The following is a 19605-nucleotide window of genomic DNA, read 5'->3' on the forward strand; positions in this document are numbered from 1 at the left end:
AGTGTAACCTTTCAGACCATCTCCACCACCTTTTACCCTCCTCCCGTCACCCACCAACATTTCCCCCACCACCCGCCCCCATCACTGTTGAGCCCCCAATATGACGACCTCTCTCCCCTCGGTCACCCTTTAACCTCCCCCTATCATCCTGGACCTTATAACTGTTGACCTTGACCTGCCTTCCCTCCGAGCTCACACCAGTCAAGATGCCCATGCCCACACTGATCCTGCCCTCTCCCATTATTCATGCCACCATTCTTGTCCCCATCAATGGCCTTCTGATGAGAATGACACCTGCCATACCCAGACCCTGATCCTTCCATCCTACCACATCCCAAATCCCCCTCAGTGACTTCCTTCCTACCACCAGCACTCTGTTCTCCCCCCAAGGATTCCAGCATCGACTCAACTGACCACACCCTATGAAACTCCTTGCAGCCCTCCCCATGCAGCCCCCATACATCATCACCTTGCAGCCCCCACCCCCTCTTCCAACACCAGCACCCAACCCCTCTTGCAGTCATCAGCAATGGTGCTGGCAGTGTTGACTGGCTAGTGAATAATGAAAGTCTCACCACATTTGTAAAGTTAGGGAACCAGGATGGCGTAAATTCTTGCTGGTTGGCTGGCATATTTTAATGGGGCCAGAAGATTCTCCTCTATTGGGGGTTTTAATGAGCATTCATGAGATGCAAGATGGGTTCCCGACATTGACCAGCAACTCACAAAGTCAGGTGAGGAAGATTGCAAACTGATTTCTTAATAATCGGGAAACTGATTTTTGGCCTCCCGCCACATTCCACCTTCGCCTGCCACAATTCCCACTGCTGGTGGGAGTGGAAGATTCCGCTTTATTACAGAAACTTACCACCCTTTTGGTTAATTTTTTCTTCCCACCAGCCCACCCTCCACGTTTCCTTTTTTTCTCGTTGCCCTAAATTTTGTACAGAGATTCAATTTGACCAAATAGTTAATCATTTTTAACATTTTGGTCATATACCCTCGCTTTCCTTTTTAAACGGAGGAAAAATCCAAGATATTAAGTCTTTCTCCATACATCATTCCTTTAGATTCTGGAATTAACTACGTAGCCTCTCTTTGTAACCCCTCTAACATTTTACTGCATTATAGGTCCACCATCTATGAGAGGGGGCATTGTAGTTATTATTCTGCATGCAGAATGCAACATGTAGCTGTGAATTTTCCTTAGACAATTATACTTACAACTGGAAGCAGAGGTCTCCAGAATATTTTTTCTCCTGGCAATAGATTTACGCAATGATTTTCTGGTGGATTCCTGCACCATGGCAGCCCTTTGAACATTCAATGAATATTTATCCATCAACCTGACACAGCTGGACCTGCGACTGGCAATACTTTTCCGTACTAAACTACAGTTAGTACCGTTATGAACAGGCTTATTTTCATCTTCCCCAGGGATGCAAACCCCACCTGCAGATGGTGCATTGCTCAGTTGACAGTTAGTCGAGCCAGCCTCTCCACAAACTGCATTTTCTTTAGTAACATCTGTTTTCAGCTTTGTTGCTTCATGATTTGTACTGATGGTGTTCACTGCAGAGGCAGCAGGAGTCAACGTTTCCAAAATAGGTCCACTTGGAGGAGGCGGGTTTACTTCAACAGCTTTTTGAATCAAGTTCACATCTTCAAAAGTCAGCAGAGTTTGGGCTAAGTTGGCCACATGATTCTTTTGTAACTCTGCACTCTTGCAGTCATTCAGTGACAGTTCAACCAATGGAACTCTACCATTAACTGGGACAATAGGGCATACATTGTTCTTTTCAGTTTCTAGACTGGCAGTCGCTGCTGCTGCACGTGATGCTAATCGTGTCAGACGAACAGGATGGGCCTGCTCAACTATTTTATTGCAGTCACTGTTATCTTCCACAAAGATTCTATTTGAGTGCTTTGGCCGCTGAATTGATGAACGCCTTAAACTTTTTCTGCTTCTAGAAAACCTGGAAATAAAATTTTAAAAACCGAAATATCAAACAGCTGGCAAATGAATTTATGAATTTCCCTATTCAAATGAGCACAGTAAAATTCATAAGAATTACAATTAAAACACAGCCTTTTATCTGGATTTATCCATGCCATGTGTCATTATATTTTGTTTAAATCAGAATTAAAGATTTTCTGCCTCCCAATTTTCTCTGATCCTTTTCTAAAGGAATGGATGTCAAACTTATTGTCCACAGACCACTGAAGTGGGGTAAAAGCGGTCCCACCTAACCCATCTGTTTGCTTGCCGCTACAAAAAGAAACGCAAGAATTAATGGGAACTTAGGAGAACCATAAATATTGCACTTTGTTATTAAATGTAATAAATTTATGTGCATTGATTTACATAAATTATCAACTCATTCCAGAAATACATTTTGGTTTTATAAATATTAATAAAAGGGAAGACATTTATTTGAAACACTTAAAATCACAATCTTCTGAGAAACTGATACTTGTCTTACATCCATGTTAAATCAAACAAAATCAACATTAACAAAATTTGCTAATAAAACTACATTGTTATCACATGCTTGATGATGACTCATACCATGCATATAGGAGTTGGCCTGGTTGAGAGGCATCAGGCACTTGGCAGGGTTGAGGATTCTGGCCTCTCTTGTAATGCCATGGCTGAGTCTATACATGTCAGTGACTTCAAGACCACCCTGGAGGACCAGTGCAGACCACATGGAGAACCACTGTTCTTTCTTCCACCCAATAGCTCCTGGGCCATTAAAGCTAGCAACAGCACATGTAATGCCACCCTGGTTGGTCAATTAGGTGACCAGAGACTAGCAATTAAATCATTTTCAAACTGTATGGCTAAGCTACACATTACTTTTACCAAGTGAGTCAATAAGAACTGAAGAAGCTTTTCTATTAACTGTGAGCCAAGAGAAGCACTTAGTTGAACTGGACAGGCGCTTAATTCTTCCAAATCACAAATACTTTATAAAGGAAACTATAAGAAACTCATTCCTTTCCTTCCACCCTTTCCATCCCCAATTTAAAATAATTGATGCAGGATCAGGTTTTGTGCATTTTCTTCTGCTACACTTTCTCCTTTCTATTCCATCTCCAAGCTTCCCAGTATAAACAAAACACACCATTTATCCTACACAAGGAAAGCAGAGCAACTCATTCATACCTATGAGTCATTACTGCAGTTGGACTAATTTCTTCTGTAAAGAGTTTATACTTGCATGCAGTCATTTTAGGTTTGCTAAATTAGTCATCTCAAACCATTAACATCTCCTAGATGACTGTTCAGTATAACATTGATAGACAACAGCACAGGAAAAAAAGAAATTGCTATGAGGAATTGGATCCCTTAAATCTGGCTAATGGAATTGTTTGGATGTGCTTGATGCCACTTGTCTTGCAACTTAAACAGAATTCATACCCTTACCTCTTATTTGGATCCTGGGTTACAGATGGGCGTCTCCTGAGCCGTTTTCTCTCTGAAGGTGTTTTTGGCATCAACTCAGGCTCTGCATTAAAGTCACTGAAAAATATTTTCAATTCATACAGAAATAATTAGCTTAAGTGCAGTAATTCTTCACTATAATGTCCCTTCAGTTAACTTTGTGAAGGATAGATTAAAGTTATTATGGTCCCTGCAATTTATTGGGGTAGTATTGGCACCAATGCAATTTTGTTTAATAGAAGTGGACAGTTTAAAGGGAAACACTATGGCCACTATATAACAAGTGGTGCCTGAGCCCCAAGATTAGGCAGAAGGGAATATCCTAGTGCTTGCCATACACTTGTACCTCATAGCACTGTACAAGTCTAACAATGGTCTCATGATATCTGGCAGCTGATATCCTTACTACAAGCCTGAAAGAGCAAGGATTTGGATTGTAGAGGAAGAATTGGCAACAGAAACAAGATATATGAAGATCTAGAGCTTTCTCAGGAGAGAAGGAAATCACAGCTGTTCAAGGAGAATTGAGGTGATTGAAAGTCAGTTGACTGAGGATTCATAACCAGGAGGAGAGATGGAGATGGGAAACTGAACATTAAGTGGATAAATTGAAATATTAGTTGATCACATTTAACACTGATTTGTAATATTTAAAGAAACAGTAAACTATTGAGTAAACAATCATTTGTTTGAAATACAGAGCTCTTATTGCACTTTAAGTGGCAACTTTGTCATTGACTTGTGGAAATGAAAAAGGAATTATTTAAAATTAGACATCCAAGTATTGGAAACTGTATATTTCACTTTAATTTGGGAGCTACAGGTAATTGTTACTTTATATCAATCTATCAAATGAATTTCTTAAGTTCATGGACTAAGAAGAAAAGGACGAGAAGAAAAATTTAATGTAATATCACTTTACTCTGCATACCTTTGTTAATTATTGACATTCCACTCCCAAAGGGAACAACTTTTGCAGGGTGCATTCCTATTCCTGCTGAGTGTAGTATGTGTTATAAAAACAGAAAATACTGGAAGTGCTCAGCAGGTCAGGCAACATCTGTAGGGAGGGAGGGAGAGAGAGAGAGAGAGGGGAAAGGGGGCAGGGGGAAAAGAGAAAAAGGAGAGACAGACAGAGAGACAAAGAGACTTAATGTTCTCTCTCCACAAATGCTGCCAGACCTGCTGAGCATTTCCACCATCTGCAGTATTTTATTTTTGTAGAAAATAGTGGCAGGCTATTCGGCTTTGGAGGAAATAGCTACAGGAGGACACAACAACCAAGCCAAATAATATTCTCTAAATATTTCCAGAAGAGGCCAAGCTACTGCAAACAGGAACCATAGCCTGAAGGTTACGGGGAGAAGGCAGAGGAGTGGAGCTAGGTAGAATGCTCCAAGAGCCGGTGCGGACTCAATGGGCAGAACAGCCTCCATCTGCACTGTACTCATGATTTTTAAGTGAATTTTCTCCTCCACCCACCCCCCCCCCCCACCAAAAAGTGCAATTAAGTCAAAAGTAGTGTACCTGCCATCCAGAATAGACCAGGAACCAATCTGAGAACTTAAACTATTGAAAAGACTTGCAGTTATATAGTGCCTTTCACAGCTTCAGACATTCCAAAGCACTTAACTCTTATTGAAGAAGAGTTACTGTTTTGATGTAGGAAATGTGGCAGTCAATCTGCACACAGTAAAATCCCAAACAGCAATAGGATAATGATGAGGTAATTTGTTTAGATGCTAACTGATGGATAAATATTGGAGAACTCTCCTTTGAAATAGCATCTTGAGACCTTATACGCCCATGGACCAAGTCTAACTCTGCCATTTTGCTTCTTCTTGGCACTTTTTAATAAAGATTCTATTGTCCAAAACTTTCTTGGTCATCTTTTAATTGTCATTTGAACCATTTTGTATCTGACATTCCACCTGCTTGCAACCCTTTGAAAAAAAATCTATTGATGTTCATTCATAGTTTGAATGTTATTACAGCCTTACATTCTGAATTCCACACCTGTGAATTCCTTTGGTTATTTTAAAAACACTTCAATCTCACCCCTTAAGTCATACTCTCTGGAAGTGACATTAAATTGGGATGAAAAAAAGTTGAATCTCCCCTTCATCCCAGGTAGTATCCTCATGAATCACTGAATCCAGTTATAAATTGGGATATCCTCAAGAACTCTCAGCTGCAGTGGTACTTGCATGCATTTATTTATTACTATCCATATTATGAAGCTAGTCTTTGTGTAACTGAGTCAGACTTCAATAAATTTTATATTGAAGGCCCACTGAATATTTTGTTCAATTATTTTTTGGTCTTCCTCCATTTAGACTGTATCCTGATCCTTTAATTGCACATCAAAAATTCGCCTGCCATTGCTCTGCCTGCTCACTTTATTTTCATTTACTTTCACAATTCACTAGCTCTGTAGTTATGAACATTTTTAGAGTAGACATGAGCAGGGCATGGAGAGAGGTGTATATTGGCCAAAAATTTTGAATTTGACATCCTTCATCAGGGCTGACAGGACGAGCAACGTTGAAATGCTATGGATATGATCTGGGACAGGAACTTGGCTCTTAAGTTAAACAGGGCATAAGTTATGCCCAATGGCTTCAGAGCTGCAGAGAGGAAACTGAATCATCATCTAGGCCTAGGAGCTTTTGGTTGGCGGCTATATAGGACTGCTTCATCCAACATAATATCTTTACATATTAAGTTGGAAAAAGTTCTTGCTTATCACAAGTGGTTGAACAGTACAATAGCTTTCATGTGGTCAAGGGTAGTGGCAGTGATGATACTCACTCAGTTGGCTGGATGACTGGTTTGTGAGCAGAGCGATGCTAACAACGTGAGTTCAATTCCCGTACCGACTGAAATCATCCATGAAGGCCCTGCCTTCTCGACCTCTCCCCTCACCAGAGGTGTAGGTGATCCCAATGTTAAACACCAGTCGTCTGCTGCAATGAGTGCACAGCCTATTTTCCTCTGCCACTATGGTGACTTTCACTCATTTCACTGAGCAGTATCAAAATATGTATAAAATCTGATTCCATGCCTATGAAGTGTGTCTCCATACTGCCGTTTGGCAACAAGGAAACGGAAGTCAAAGATGGAGTCTTTGCTGCACCTCAGGTGATCATGTTTATGGAACAAGAGAAGAAACTATTGAAATAAAAAAAGTGCTGACTAGTTTTGACAGGAACACAAGAAAGGGCATTGCCAGCGGTGAACCAATGACATTAAGAGGCAGAAAGAGGAGAAAAAAGGGCAAGACTGCAGTGATTAGAATTCAAAATGGATTTGTGCATCTGCTGGTTATTTTCACCTTGGCAGAAACTGAACTGAAGAGATACAAAAGGAATTAAAGCTGGAAAGTAGCAATATATTCAAGGAGTTGAGAGCAAAAGATCCAACACTGCCACACACTTCCTTCGTGTCATCCAATGCACTTAATCTTAAATCGTCATCTTCAAATCCCTTTGTGTCCTCATTCTACTGTCACTGTAAAATTCTCCAGGCATTCTTCTGCCACAAACTTACATTTTCTAACCGTGTCCTATGCATCCAACCCTCCTTCCTTTCAACCATTAGCAACAGAGCTTTTAATCACCTTGGCTTCGATTTCTGGAAATTGCTCTCAAGATCCCTCTATTCCCTCCTCCTTATCTTCTCTGAAGTATTCAATCACCCAGCCCCGGCAAAAACTCTTTCCTATCTCAGTATTCTATTTCTCCTGTTCCTACGCAAGGCCTTGGGACATTTCATACACTAGATACAAGTTTGTTGTTGCACCACAAATGCCCTCAAACATGGCACTTATCCTATCTCTGAAGCGTGTGGAGTTGGTCAAGAAGCATGCTAAAAGCAATATCTACTGTCTGTTAAAGATCTGGAACCAACATATGTACAATTTACAGACTGGGGTTAAACATGGAGCCCAGTTAGTACTTTATTGAAATATATCACTGTTATATGATTTATCTTAGGTGGGTTGTTTCATCAACTGATTGGACCACAAAAAAAAAGTAGATCTTGCTCAATTGCAAGGATATCCCAAAATGAAAAGACAACTTCTGGCTTTTCTTTACAACAAACCGCTCTCCTCTGCCACCTACACCAGGTGCAAGGAGCTCTTGAACATCATTAAGATTGAAACCATCCATTCGGCTGCCTTTCCCACTTCCTTCCATTTCCCTAGTCCACTGGACCAAACATGCCCCAGCCTTATATCTTTTTAGTTTCTCTATCTCCTTCCATGCCATTTAAGCTCAACTTGTCCAAGAGACCCAGGTCTTGCTCTCTTGACCCCACTTCCAACAAACTGACACCCTGGAAAAACTCAGCAGGTCTGGCAGCATCGGCAGAGAAGAAGAGTTGACGTTGAGTTCTGTGGAAGGGTCATGAAGACTCGAAACGTCAACTCTTTTCTTCTCCGCCGATGCTGCCAGACCTGCTGAGTTTTTCCAGGTAATTCTGTTTGTTTTGGATTTCCAGCATCCGCAGTTTTTTGTTTTTAAACTTGACACCCTGCATGTCCCACCCTCATATTAGCTGATCTTAATACATAAGTACATAATTATATAAAGTTGTAACAGGCCTGCTCCACCATTCAATATCATGACTGATCCACTTTCCCAGTGGATTCTCATATCTTCCGGTTACTTTTTATTAAAAAAGAGCCAAAAAATCAGCCTTGAATATGCTCATTGATTAAGCACCCACAGCATTCTGCAGTATAGAATTCCAAAGATGCACAACCCTCCTCGTAAAGAAATTGTTCATCAGTCCCAAATAGTCAACCCCATGCCCCGAGACTATCCCACCAGGGAAACAGCCTCTCAACATTTACCCTGTTGACCCACCTCAGAATCTTAAGTTTCAATAAGATGGCCTCATCCTAAACAAGTAGAATGGGCCTATAGTCTCAAATCTCACCTCATAGGGCAGCCTTCTCATCCCTGAGATTAATGAGGTAAACCTTTATTATACAAGCATATTCTTCCATGGAATTGGAGACCAAAATTACTGTACACACTACTCCAGGTGTTCTAGCAAAGCCCTGTACAATTGTATCACATTTCCTTACTCTTGTACAGGTATTCACAGTATAAAGCTCTATTAGGACGTTTTTATTTTAGCATGGTTTGTAAATTAGGGAAGTTCCCCAAATAGCATTACCTCCATTTCACTTTTAGCACAGTTACTGCTCGTGTGCCAAGAACTATGTTGGAGCGACACATTTTCTTTAAAAACATACCCCACTGCTTTGCTCACCACCTCCCTCTAGCAGAGGATCAACAGGGGTGGCAAGCATGTGATAACTTAAGAGTTAGCAAGTGGATTTTTGGGTCAGTTAGGTTCCAGGCAGCTAATAGGTTTTTGATTGAAAAAAATTTTGGTTGTGAACATAACAGCCACACCCCCCCCATTACATTTTTTCTTAAGTACTATTAGTTTAGCATGCCTTTAGGACAACATTAATACTAAATGATGGATAGCTGTATTCCAACCTGCTTGCAATAAAAGCCAATGTAACATTTGCTCACTGCAATTTTGCATTTTGTGTAAAAGGACACACAAATTCATCTGAATACCAAGTAAGTTTTTCATCACTTAAAATATATTCTTTTTTGTATACATTGTAATTAACCAAGGCCCCAGAACTACAGATATGCACTAGTAAGAACCTGCCAACTTGAAGTTAGCTCATACATTCCTACTGCTTTCTATCCTTTAGCCAATCCTCTATCCATGCTAATATACTGTATTAGCCCCAAACTTGTGCCCTTATCTTGTGCAAGACCCTTTAACTATTAGCCACATTTAATAGTATACACAGGCACATATCCAGGTTTGCTGATGGCACAAAGATAGACAATGTTGTAAGCAATGTAGAGGGAGGGGAAAAAGGGAAAGGAAAGGAAAAAGGAAAAAGAAAAAGGAGTTAAGCAAATGGACAAAACTGGCAAATGGATTGTGATGTACAAAAATGCCACATCATCCACCTTTTGACAAAAAAAGTAATTCCTAAATGAGGAAAAGCTAGAAACAGGGGCGGTCCAAAGATATTTGGAGGTACAGGTGCACAGATTAAAGTGTACAGGTACAGAAAATAATCAAAAAAGGCTAATGGAATGCTGGCTTTTATATTTAAAAGGAGTAGAATACAAGGAGATAGAAGTTATGCTACAGTTAAAGCAGCTAAATCAAAATATTCACAAAAATACATTCATTGAAATACAAAACCTCAGCAAGATCAATCCATCCATGGCTTACTAAGGCGGTTAACTTTAAAAATGAGAAGCTTTTAATGTTGCAAATATTAATACGAACATGCAAATTAGGAGCTAAAATGGGCCACTCGGCCCTCGAGCCTGCTTCACCATTCGAGATCATGGTGAATCTAATTAACCTCAACTCCACATTCCTGCCTGCCCAATAACCTTTCACCCCTGTACTTATCAGGAATCTATCTAGGTCTGCCTTAAAAATATTCGAAGACTCTGCCTCAATCATCTTTTGAGGAAAAGAATTCCAAAGTCTCAACCTTCAAAAAAAAATTTCCTCATCTGCCTTAAGTAGGTGACCCCTTATTCTTAAAGTGACCCCTAGTTCTAGATTCTTCCACAACAGGAAACATCCTTTCTGCATCCACCAAGTCCCCTCTCAAGACCTTATATGTTTCAATCCAGTCGCCTCTCACTTACCTAAACTCCAGCAGATACAAGCCCAGCCTGTCTAAACTTTCCTCATAAGACAAACCACCCATTCCAGGTATTAATCTCGTAAACCTTCTCTGAACTGCTTCCAATGCATTTATATTCTTCCTTAAATAAGGAGACCAATACTATACACAGTACTCCAGATGAGGCCTCACCAATGCCATGTATAGCTGAAGCATAACCTCCCTACTCTTGTATTCAATTCCCCTTGCAATAAACAATAACTTTCTATTAGCTTTGCTAATTACTTGCTGTACCTGCATACTAACCTTTAGCGATTCATGCATGAGAACACCCAGATCTTGCATCTCAGGGCTGTGCAATCTCTCACTATTTGTCCTGTCAAAATGGGCCTCATTTTCCCACATTGCACTCTATTTGCCAGATCTTTGCCCACTCATCTAACCTATCTTTATCCCTTTGTAGACTCATGTCTTCTTCATAACTTATTTTCCAACCCATCTTTGTCATCAGCAAATTTAGCAACCATACCATTGGTCTCTTCATGCAAATCATTTATATAAAAATTGTAAAAAGTGAAGGCCTCAGCACTGATCCTGCCAACCAGAAAATGATCCATCTATGCCCACTGTTAGCTAGCTAATCTTTTATCCATGCCAATATGCTAGCCCCTACACCATAAGCTTTTATTTGTCATAACCTTTGATGTGGCACCTTATTAAATGCCTTCTGGAAATCCAAGTACAATACACCACCAGTTAACCTTTATCCACAGCCCATGTTACTTCTTCATAGAACTCCAACAAATTGGTTAAACAAGATTTCCCTCAAAATCATGTTAACTCTGCCTGATTACTTTGAATTTGCCCAAGTGCCCTGCTGTAATGTCTTTAATAATAGGTTCTAACATTTTCCCTATGACAGACGGTAAGCTAACTGACTTGTAATTTCCTGCTTTGTCTCCCTCTTTTGAACAAAAGGAGTCATATTAGCTATTTTCCAATCTAATGGAACCTTCTCTGAATCTAGGAAATTTTGGAAAATTAAAACCAACACATTAACTATCTCACTAGCCACTTCTTTTATGACCTTAGGATGAAATCCATTAGGACCCAGGGACTTGCCAGTCTGCAGCCAACAATTTGCTAGGTACCACTTCCCTGGTGTCTAATTTTCTTCATTCCTCCCTCTCAATTCATGATTTACAGCTATTTCTGGGAGATACTTGTATCCACTATAGGGAAGACAGATGCAAAATACCTGTTCAATTCATCTGCCATCTCATTTTCCATTATTAATTTCCCCAGACTCACTTTCTATAGACCAATGCTCATTTTGTTAACTCATTTAAATTTCTATAGAAACACTTATTATCCGTCTTTATATTTCTAGCTAGCTTTCTCTTGAACTCTAAATTTTACCCTCCTTAGTTATTCTTTGCTGTTCTTTATATTCTGTCCAATCTTCTCACCTGCTATCCATCTTTGTGCAATTATATGCTTTTTCTCTAAGTTTGATATTGTCTTTAGATTTTTTGGGTTAACCACAGGTGGTGGGTCCTCCCCTTAGAATTTTTCTTCCTCTCTGAAATGCATCTATTTTATGTATTCTGAAATATCCCCTTAAATGTCTGCCACTGCATCTCTATTGACTGATCCCTTAACCTCATTTGCTAGTTCACTTTAGCTAGCTCTGCTTCCATGCCCTCAGAATTGCCCTTATTTAAGTTTAAAATACTAGTCTTGGACCCACTCTTTGCTCCCTCAAACTGAATGCAAAATTCAATTATTATGATCACTGTTACCTAGAGATGCCTTCAATAAGAGATCATTAATCCTATCTCATTGCTCAATACCAAGTCTAGTACCAACCTGCTTCCTGGTTGGCTCCAGAACATGCTGATCTAAGAAATTATCCTGAAAACATTCTATGATTTAGTCATCAATGCTTCTTCTGCTCATCTGATTTTTCCAGTGTGTATATGGATTAAAATCCCCCATAATAATTGCCTTTCTGACAAGCTCCCACTATATCATTTTTGATAGCCAATCTTACTGCATAGTATTGCTTTGGGGGACCTGTATACCACTCCCACAAGTGACTTCTTACCTTTATCATTCCTCTCTTCACCCAAACCACTTCTACATCTTGGTTTCTTGAAGTTAGGTCATCCCTCTCTATTGTGGTAATGTCATTTTTAATTAACAGAACCATCCCTCCATCTTTTCCTAGCTTCCTATCCTTCCTAAATCTCACATACACTTAAATATTCAGATCCCAATTGATGCCATTGTCTCTGCAATGGCTATTAAATCGTAATTATTTAATTCAAATAGAGATATCAGTTCACGCTCTGTTTTGAATGCTGTTTACATTCAGATACAGAGTCTTAAGCTTTGTCCTTTTATCTTTGAAACCTCTAATCTTATCTGTTGATTTACTCTTGAGATTTGTACTTTGTCCTTTCCTGTCACGGTCTGTTTATCATTTTATCTTCCTCTCTTACCTTGTTTCTACTCTTTGATATCCCGCATCTTCCCACATTTGATCCCTTGCCCCACTATTTAGTTTAGAACCCTCTCTACTTCTAGTTGTGGTTTGCAAGAACACTGGTCCCAGCATAATTCAGGTGTATACTGTCCCCACAACATCACCCCCATTTTCCTCAGTGCCAATGTCCTACAAACTGGAACCCATTTCTCCTGCACCTACCTTTCAACCATGTATTCATCTCTCTAACCTTATTTGCCTTATGCCAAATTTTCACTCGACTCAGTAATAATCCAGAGATTACCACCTTTGAGGTTCTGCTTGTTAATTTGGTGCCTAGCTCCTCATACTGAGTATGTTGAACCTCTTTCCTTGTCCTGCTTATGTCATTGGTACCTATATGGACCACAATTATTTGATCATCCCCCTCCTACTGTAAGTTCCTCCCCAGCCCTGAGCAGATGTCCCGATCCTTGGCACTGGGCAGGCAACACAGCCTTCTGGACTCTTGCTCTTTGCTGCAGAGAACAATGTCAAACCCCTCATTATACTGTCCCCTACTACCACTATATTCATTTTTGCTTCGCCTGCTTGAATGGTGTCATGTACCATGGCAAATCTGCTCATCCACCCCGCAGACCTCACTTTCATCCATAAAAGCCTCAAACCTATCTGATAATTGCAAAGTCTGAGTCTCCTCTACTCCTGTTTGCTCAATCCCTTTACCTGCTTCACTCATGGTCACATCCTCCTGTTCCTCACCACAGACCAAAACAGACAACCCTATCCTAAGTGTGACTGTCTCCTGGAATGAAGTGTCCAGGTATTTCTCCCCCTCCCTTACGTTGCAGTGTCTGCAGTTCAGCTTCCAGATCAATCATCCTGATTCAAAAATTCTCTAGCTGCTTATACTTTCTGCAGGCATGTTTGTCCTAGCTCACTTTGGCACCCAAAAGCTCCCACATTCCACAGCTACAAAGGAACACCTGTCCTGCCATTGTTACATGTCATTTAGTTAAGAAAACAAATCAAATTAACTTAGAATAATTCCTATGTATATTACAATTTACTATGCTTATTAAATGCTAGTACCACTTACTACTAAGTTACACGTTTCTTAAATACACAGGAATGTGTTTAAAATATTAAAATACCTAAAGTTTTAATTCTTTTCATCTATGGATCTACCTTAACTCTGATGTCCTAAGCTAGCTATTAATACATTGTCCCTTACACCAAGCACTTACTGACCAATCAATTGACTAGCTTCCTGTGATGTCACAGTTGTTTTTGCAATGTTTTAGATGGAGACTCATGATACAATTCAGTTACGGAGTACATTCAAGGGAAGTACTAGACAACAGCAGGTGCATTATCAAGAATCAGTGGAAGGTGTCAAACTGGAAAATTTAAATTTTAAGAAATTGAAGCATATACTTCACTCATTACCAAACACTTAACAGCCAGTGAGAACAGTGATTAGAAGAGACTAAGCAAGCACAACAGAACGTCGAATGCATCAAAATAAAAAAGAGTATTGCCAGAAGAGATGGTCAGATTGTATACTCCTGACCACCCAGTATTTCAATACACCAAAGAGATCTCAATCATTAAAGGTTTTAGTTTTTAATGACAGATTAGTCATCTTTAAAACACTTTTGAGTTGACATTCTTTAGAAAATCCACCAAGGTCACTCAGGGATAGCAAAATACCAAGAGCCCTGCATCCAATCTGGTGGCCAGGAATCAATCACTTTATTGACCAGTTAATCATGAATTGTTTGATGTGTGCAGTGAATAGCCAACAGCAGAGCAAACCACTGGCAAACTCCACTTTTCCCAAGGCCATGGCAGCACCTGGTAATGGATTTATTTATGTTTAAAGGCAAAAATTTCATCAGTGAAGTGATTAGATTGCACAGCATCATGGCAGAGGCAGTTATTACATCACTAAAAAGAATCGTCACAACACATGGCATCCCAGCCAGTGTGTCAGACAACAGCCCTCAGTTTGCTAATGAACCGTCCCATTATTTTGCACAATAGGATTTCATGTATGCAGCCAGTTCGCGTAGATATCCTCAGTCGAATGGAGACACAGGAAGAATTCAAACAATCAAGCAACTGAGGAAAAAGATAGATATCAACTTAGCTCTTAACTACAGAAACTCACTGCTTAAAAAAATTGGGTTCTCGCCATCAGAACTATTGGTGGGAAGACGGCTGTGAACAACTCAGTTCCACAACAAACACTACAACCTAACATTACCTCAGATGTTCGTGAGAGTTAGAAAAAGTGTGAGAAGCAACAACAGGACAGTCAAGCTCAATTTCAACTTCAGGCACAGAGCATGAGACTTGAAAGTGCTACAGCTTGGGGAGAGCATGTGGATACAAGATAAACAAAAAGGAGGCCTTATAATAGAAAGAGCTCCACAGCAGAGATTGTTTAGAATTGAGATGGACCAGGGAAATATCAGAAGGAACCAAAGAGTCTTGATACTATTGAATGGGAAACATCCTAGAACCTTGAGTGTAACCAGATGGTGACAAACAGCCAGAAACAAGTAGAAACTCTACAACCACCCAGCTGGAAGACACTCCCTATCAAGAGAGTGTAGTTTGTCCTCAAATCTCAAAACAAAATCAGGACGATTGGTCAAGGCACCGCAAAGACTACCCCCATGATGTCTGGGATTTTGTGGGGAGATGGAGGAGGATGTATGTAGTTGGGGTAAAGATTGGGGAGGTGGGGGGGAAAGAGTTTTAGAGTAAAAGATTAAAAGCAGAAAGCACCAGTTACTGATTTAACAACTAATGTAACTGTGGTGCAATGTCACATGATTAAATAACTGAGACCTGGTGGAAAGCAGAAGTACAAACTTGTGCAGAGATTGTTAGGGAATAGAGAAAGTTCAAGTAAGCTATATTGGTATTTGTGGGTGTTAGGCATGAGTTTTAGCTTTAATGTTTAATTTTGATTTCTATTTCTGTACGTGTTAAGAAAAAGGTCGAGTTTTAGTTTCACTTTAAAAAGGTGCCTGCATTTCTAATGAGAGTTTACGATTGCAAGAGAAGTTAAGCAAACAAGAGTAAAAAAACTGCACTGTTGTCTAACAACAGGGGTCCAGAGAGGCAGGTGTCTCCCACAGACAGACACTCAGAAGAAACTAGAAACAGCAGTTTTTGGAGTTGAGTTTTGAAATCAGCTACCAGGCAGAAGCAGCCCAGAAGGGGCAGATAGCCAGGCCCAAGCTAGAGTTGGTTGAAAGTAGCTGCCAGGGAGAGACTAGAGCAAAGAGGACAGAGAGCCAGTCCCAAGGCAAAGGTCCCCAAGAATCCAGAGGAAGGGAACAAAAAGTCCCAAGCAGACCTTCCAGTCAAAAGGAAGGACAGGAACCTGGAAAAGGTACTATTAAGTGAAGTTAAAAGAGTGAGGGGCAGAGAAAGGCTCCAAACTTCAAGCTTAAAGCTCCAAACTGCAAGAAGCAGAGTCAAAGCGATATAAAGGCTTGCGAGAAGTCAGAAGGTCCAAAAGAGGCAACTGAAGGTCTGTCATGTGAAGCAGTGGGATACTGTTGACAGCTGAGTCAGAGAGAGTGAGTGTGTGGGGAAGAAAACTTGAATGCATCTGTGACCTGGGAGGGGAACATTGGAAGGAAAGTTCGAAACCCTGGAGATGAACCTTTGCGGAAGGTGTCTGAGAGAAAGCGCCGGTTTAGGAGAAGATTCCAAGGCATTCTTGGAGCGTGGAGACTGGAACCCTCGAGTGAAAGATGGAGTGCAGTGAGACCAGTTGGCTCAGTGTGGTAAGCGTCTGGGGGGAATTGAGGAAAAATCCATTGCATCTGTCTGGGGTGGTATCTATCAGAATGTGGTGTGTGCCTGACCACAGGTCACCTATTGGTTTACAAAGACAGTGTACTTACTGTGAACAATAGAGTACAAGATAACCTGTGTAACTTGTGTTATCCTTACAAATCTGCATATATCTGTAAAAGGTATAGATGTGAGTGAAGGAGTATTGTAATATAATTCATCTTTTCTTGTTTAATAAATGTTTTATGCTTTTGTTAAAAGTTCATTAGCAGACTCCAGTGACTACTCAGTAGACCTTCTCCATATATCTAAACAAATAAAAGTTAGGATCTATCAAGCTGGGTTCCATCCTGGGATCAGGCTTGTCCAGTGGTAATCTTAGCTGGGGATCGTAAGATGTATATAGATCTGTAAATAAACAAGATTTCTTTTTTTTCTTACAAATATCAGTCTATGGTATCACTCAATAACAAAAAACCTTATAGAAACACCATGTAGACTCAAGGCAAGACAGAACATTTAACACTGAGATGAACTGTGAACCACATATCTGCTCTGTCATCTAGGCTACTTATTTCCAACCCTAATCCATCTCCATCCTTGCCTCAGCACATATGCTGCTGAAACACTCATCCACGCCTTGTTCTCTCTAGACTGGGCCATTCCAACCATCTCCTAGCTGGCCTCCCATTTCCACCTCCCATAAACTTGACAGCATCCAAACTTCTGCTGCATTATACTAACACGACAAACCCCCTTCAGTCCTGTACTCTGGTCTAATTGGTTCCAGGTCCAGTAACGTCTTTGTTTTTTTTTTTAAAAACAAAGCCCTGTGGCCACACCTCTACCTATCTCTGTAGTCTTCTTCAGCCCTACAATCCTTCAAGATCCCTGTATTCCCCCATATTTTACCTCATGCATGCCCAATTAACATTGCTCCATCAACAGCTGTACCTTGAGCTGCCTAGGAACTAAGCTCTGAAATTTCCTGCCTAAACAATACTGCCTCCCCAGCTTTCTCTTTTTAAAGACATTCCGTCCAAGCATTTGTTTATCTGCCTTAATATCTGAAGGGGTGATGAAAGCAGATTAAATAGTGACATTCAAAATTGGATTTATACATGGAAGGAAAAATCTGCAAGGCTATGGGGAAAGAGCAAGGGAGGATGACTAATTTAATGGCTCAAGATAGATAAGGCGGTCACAAATTACTCAAAATAAAATGTAAAGGGGGTAGAGGGGCAAAAGGGATCTAGGAGTGGGAGCAGTAAAGGTAAATAAGGCCATGAACATAAGAACATTAATAGGCCATTTAGACCCTCGAGACTGTTCCACTGCCATTCAACATGATTATGGCTGATAAAAACAAAAAACTGCGGATGCTGGAAATCCAAAACAAAAACAGAATTACCTGGAAAAACTCAGCTGGTCTGGCAGCATCGGCAGAGAAGAAAAGAATTGACGTTTCAAGTCCTCATGACCCTTCAGCAGAACTGGGTGAATCCAAGGAGAGGGGTGAAATATAAGGTGGTTTAAGGTGGGGGGTGGGGGGGAGAGAAGTGGAGAGGGGTGGTGTGGTTGTAGGGACAAGCAAGCAGTGATAGGAGCAGATAATCAAAAGATGTCACAGACAAAAGAACACAGGTGTTGAAGTTGGTGTTATTATCTAAACGAATGTGCTAATTAAGAATGGATGGTAGGGCGCTCAAGGTATAACTCTAGTGGAGGTGGGGGGCATAAAAGATTTAAAAATAATGGAAATAGGTGGGAAAAGAAAAATCTATATAAATTATTGGAAAAAACAAAGGAAGGGGGAAGAAACAGAAAGGGGATGGGGATGGAGGAGGGAGTTCAAGACCTAAAGTTGTTGAATTCAATATTCAGTCCGGAAGGCTGTAAAGTGCCTAGTTGGAAGATGAGGTGCTGTTCCTCCAGTTTGCGTTGGGTTTCACTGGAACAATGTAGCAAGCCAAGGACAGACATGTGGGCAAGCGAGCAGGGTGGAGTGTTAAAATGGCAAGCGACAGGGAGGTTTGGGTCACTCTTGTGGACAGACTGCAGGTGTTCTGCAAAGCGGTCGCCCAGTTTACGTTTGGTCTCTCCAATGTAGAGGAGACCGCATTGGGAGCAACGAATGCAGTAGACTAAGTTGGGGGAAATGCAAGTGAAATGCTGCTTCACTTGAAAGGAGTGTTTGGGCCCTTGGACGGTGAGGATAGAGGAAGTGAAGGGGCAGGTGTTGCATCTTTTGCGTGGGCATGGGGAGGTGCCATAGGTGGGGGTTGAGGAGTAGGGGGTGATGGAGGAGTGTCCCGGAGGGAACGATCCCTACGGAATGCCGCCGGGGGGGGTGAAGGGAAGATGTGTTTGGTGGTGGCATCATGCTGGAGTTGGCGGAAATGGCGGAGGATGATCCTTTGAATGTGGAGGCTGGTGGGGTGATAAGTGAGGACAAGGAGGACCCTATCATGTTTCTGGGAGGGAGGAGAAGGCGTGTGGGCGGATGCGCAGGAGATGGGCCAAACACGGTTGAGGGCCCTGTCAATGACTGTGGGTGGAAAACCTCGGTTAAGGAAGGAGGAGGACATTTCAGAGGAACTGTTTTTGAAGGTAGCATCATCAGAACAGATGCGACGGAGGTGAAGGAACTGAGAGAATGGGATGGAGTCCTTACAGGAAGCGGGGTGTGAGGAGCTGTAGTCGAGGTAGCTGTGGGAGTCGGCAGGCTTGTAATGGATATTGGTGGATAGTCTATCACCAAAGATTGAGACAGAGAGGTCAAGGAAGGGAAGGGAAATGTCAGAGATGTACCACGTGAAAATGATGGAGGCTGATCTGATTAAAAAAAGGCAAACCATGCATTGAAGAGATAGAATTGAAAAGTGGAGAATTAATTCTAAACTTGTATCAAACTTCAGTTTCATTTGGAGTACTAGTACTGTGTACAGTTCCAGTCACATAGCTATGAGAAGAATACAAAAGCACAGGAGGGTGAAAATAAGATTTTTTATAGATTAAAAGATTTACCAGAACAGGCTGCATAGAGTAGACACAACAAATGTTTCCACTTATGGCAAGAGCAAAAATAAAGGCCATCAATTTAAGATAGTCACTAAGAAATCAAATAGAGAATTCAGAAGATATTTCATAGAATTC

The 19605-nt window shown here is 40.9% G+C and overlaps 1 protein-coding gene across 5 annotated transcripts in view; it reads right to left on the reverse strand.

Moving 5' to 3' along the window:
• LOC121283334 (inner centromere protein-like) overlaps positions 1-19605 on the reverse strand; it is a 72903-nt gene that overhangs the window by 41338 nt on the left and 11960 nt on the right. For all 5 annotated transcript variants that reach the window (XM_041197799.1, XM_041197798.1, XM_041197800.1 and 2 more), the window contains 2 exons: positions 3431-3526; positions 1225-1976 (listed from right to left, as the gene is read on the reverse strand). In XM_041197799.1, coding sequence (XP_041053733.1) covers positions 1225-1976; positions 3431-3526 — 848 coding nt within the window. The remainder of the gene's footprint in view (positions 1-1224; positions 1977-3430; positions 3527-19605) is intronic.

This window comes from Carcharodon carcharias, chromosome 10 (assembly GCF_017639515.1).
Source record: "Carcharodon carcharias isolate sCarCar2 chromosome 10, sCarCar2.pri, whole genome shotgun sequence".
Lineage (NCBI taxonomy): Eukaryota > Metazoa > Chordata > Chondrichthyes > Lamniformes > Lamnidae > Carcharodon > Carcharodon carcharias.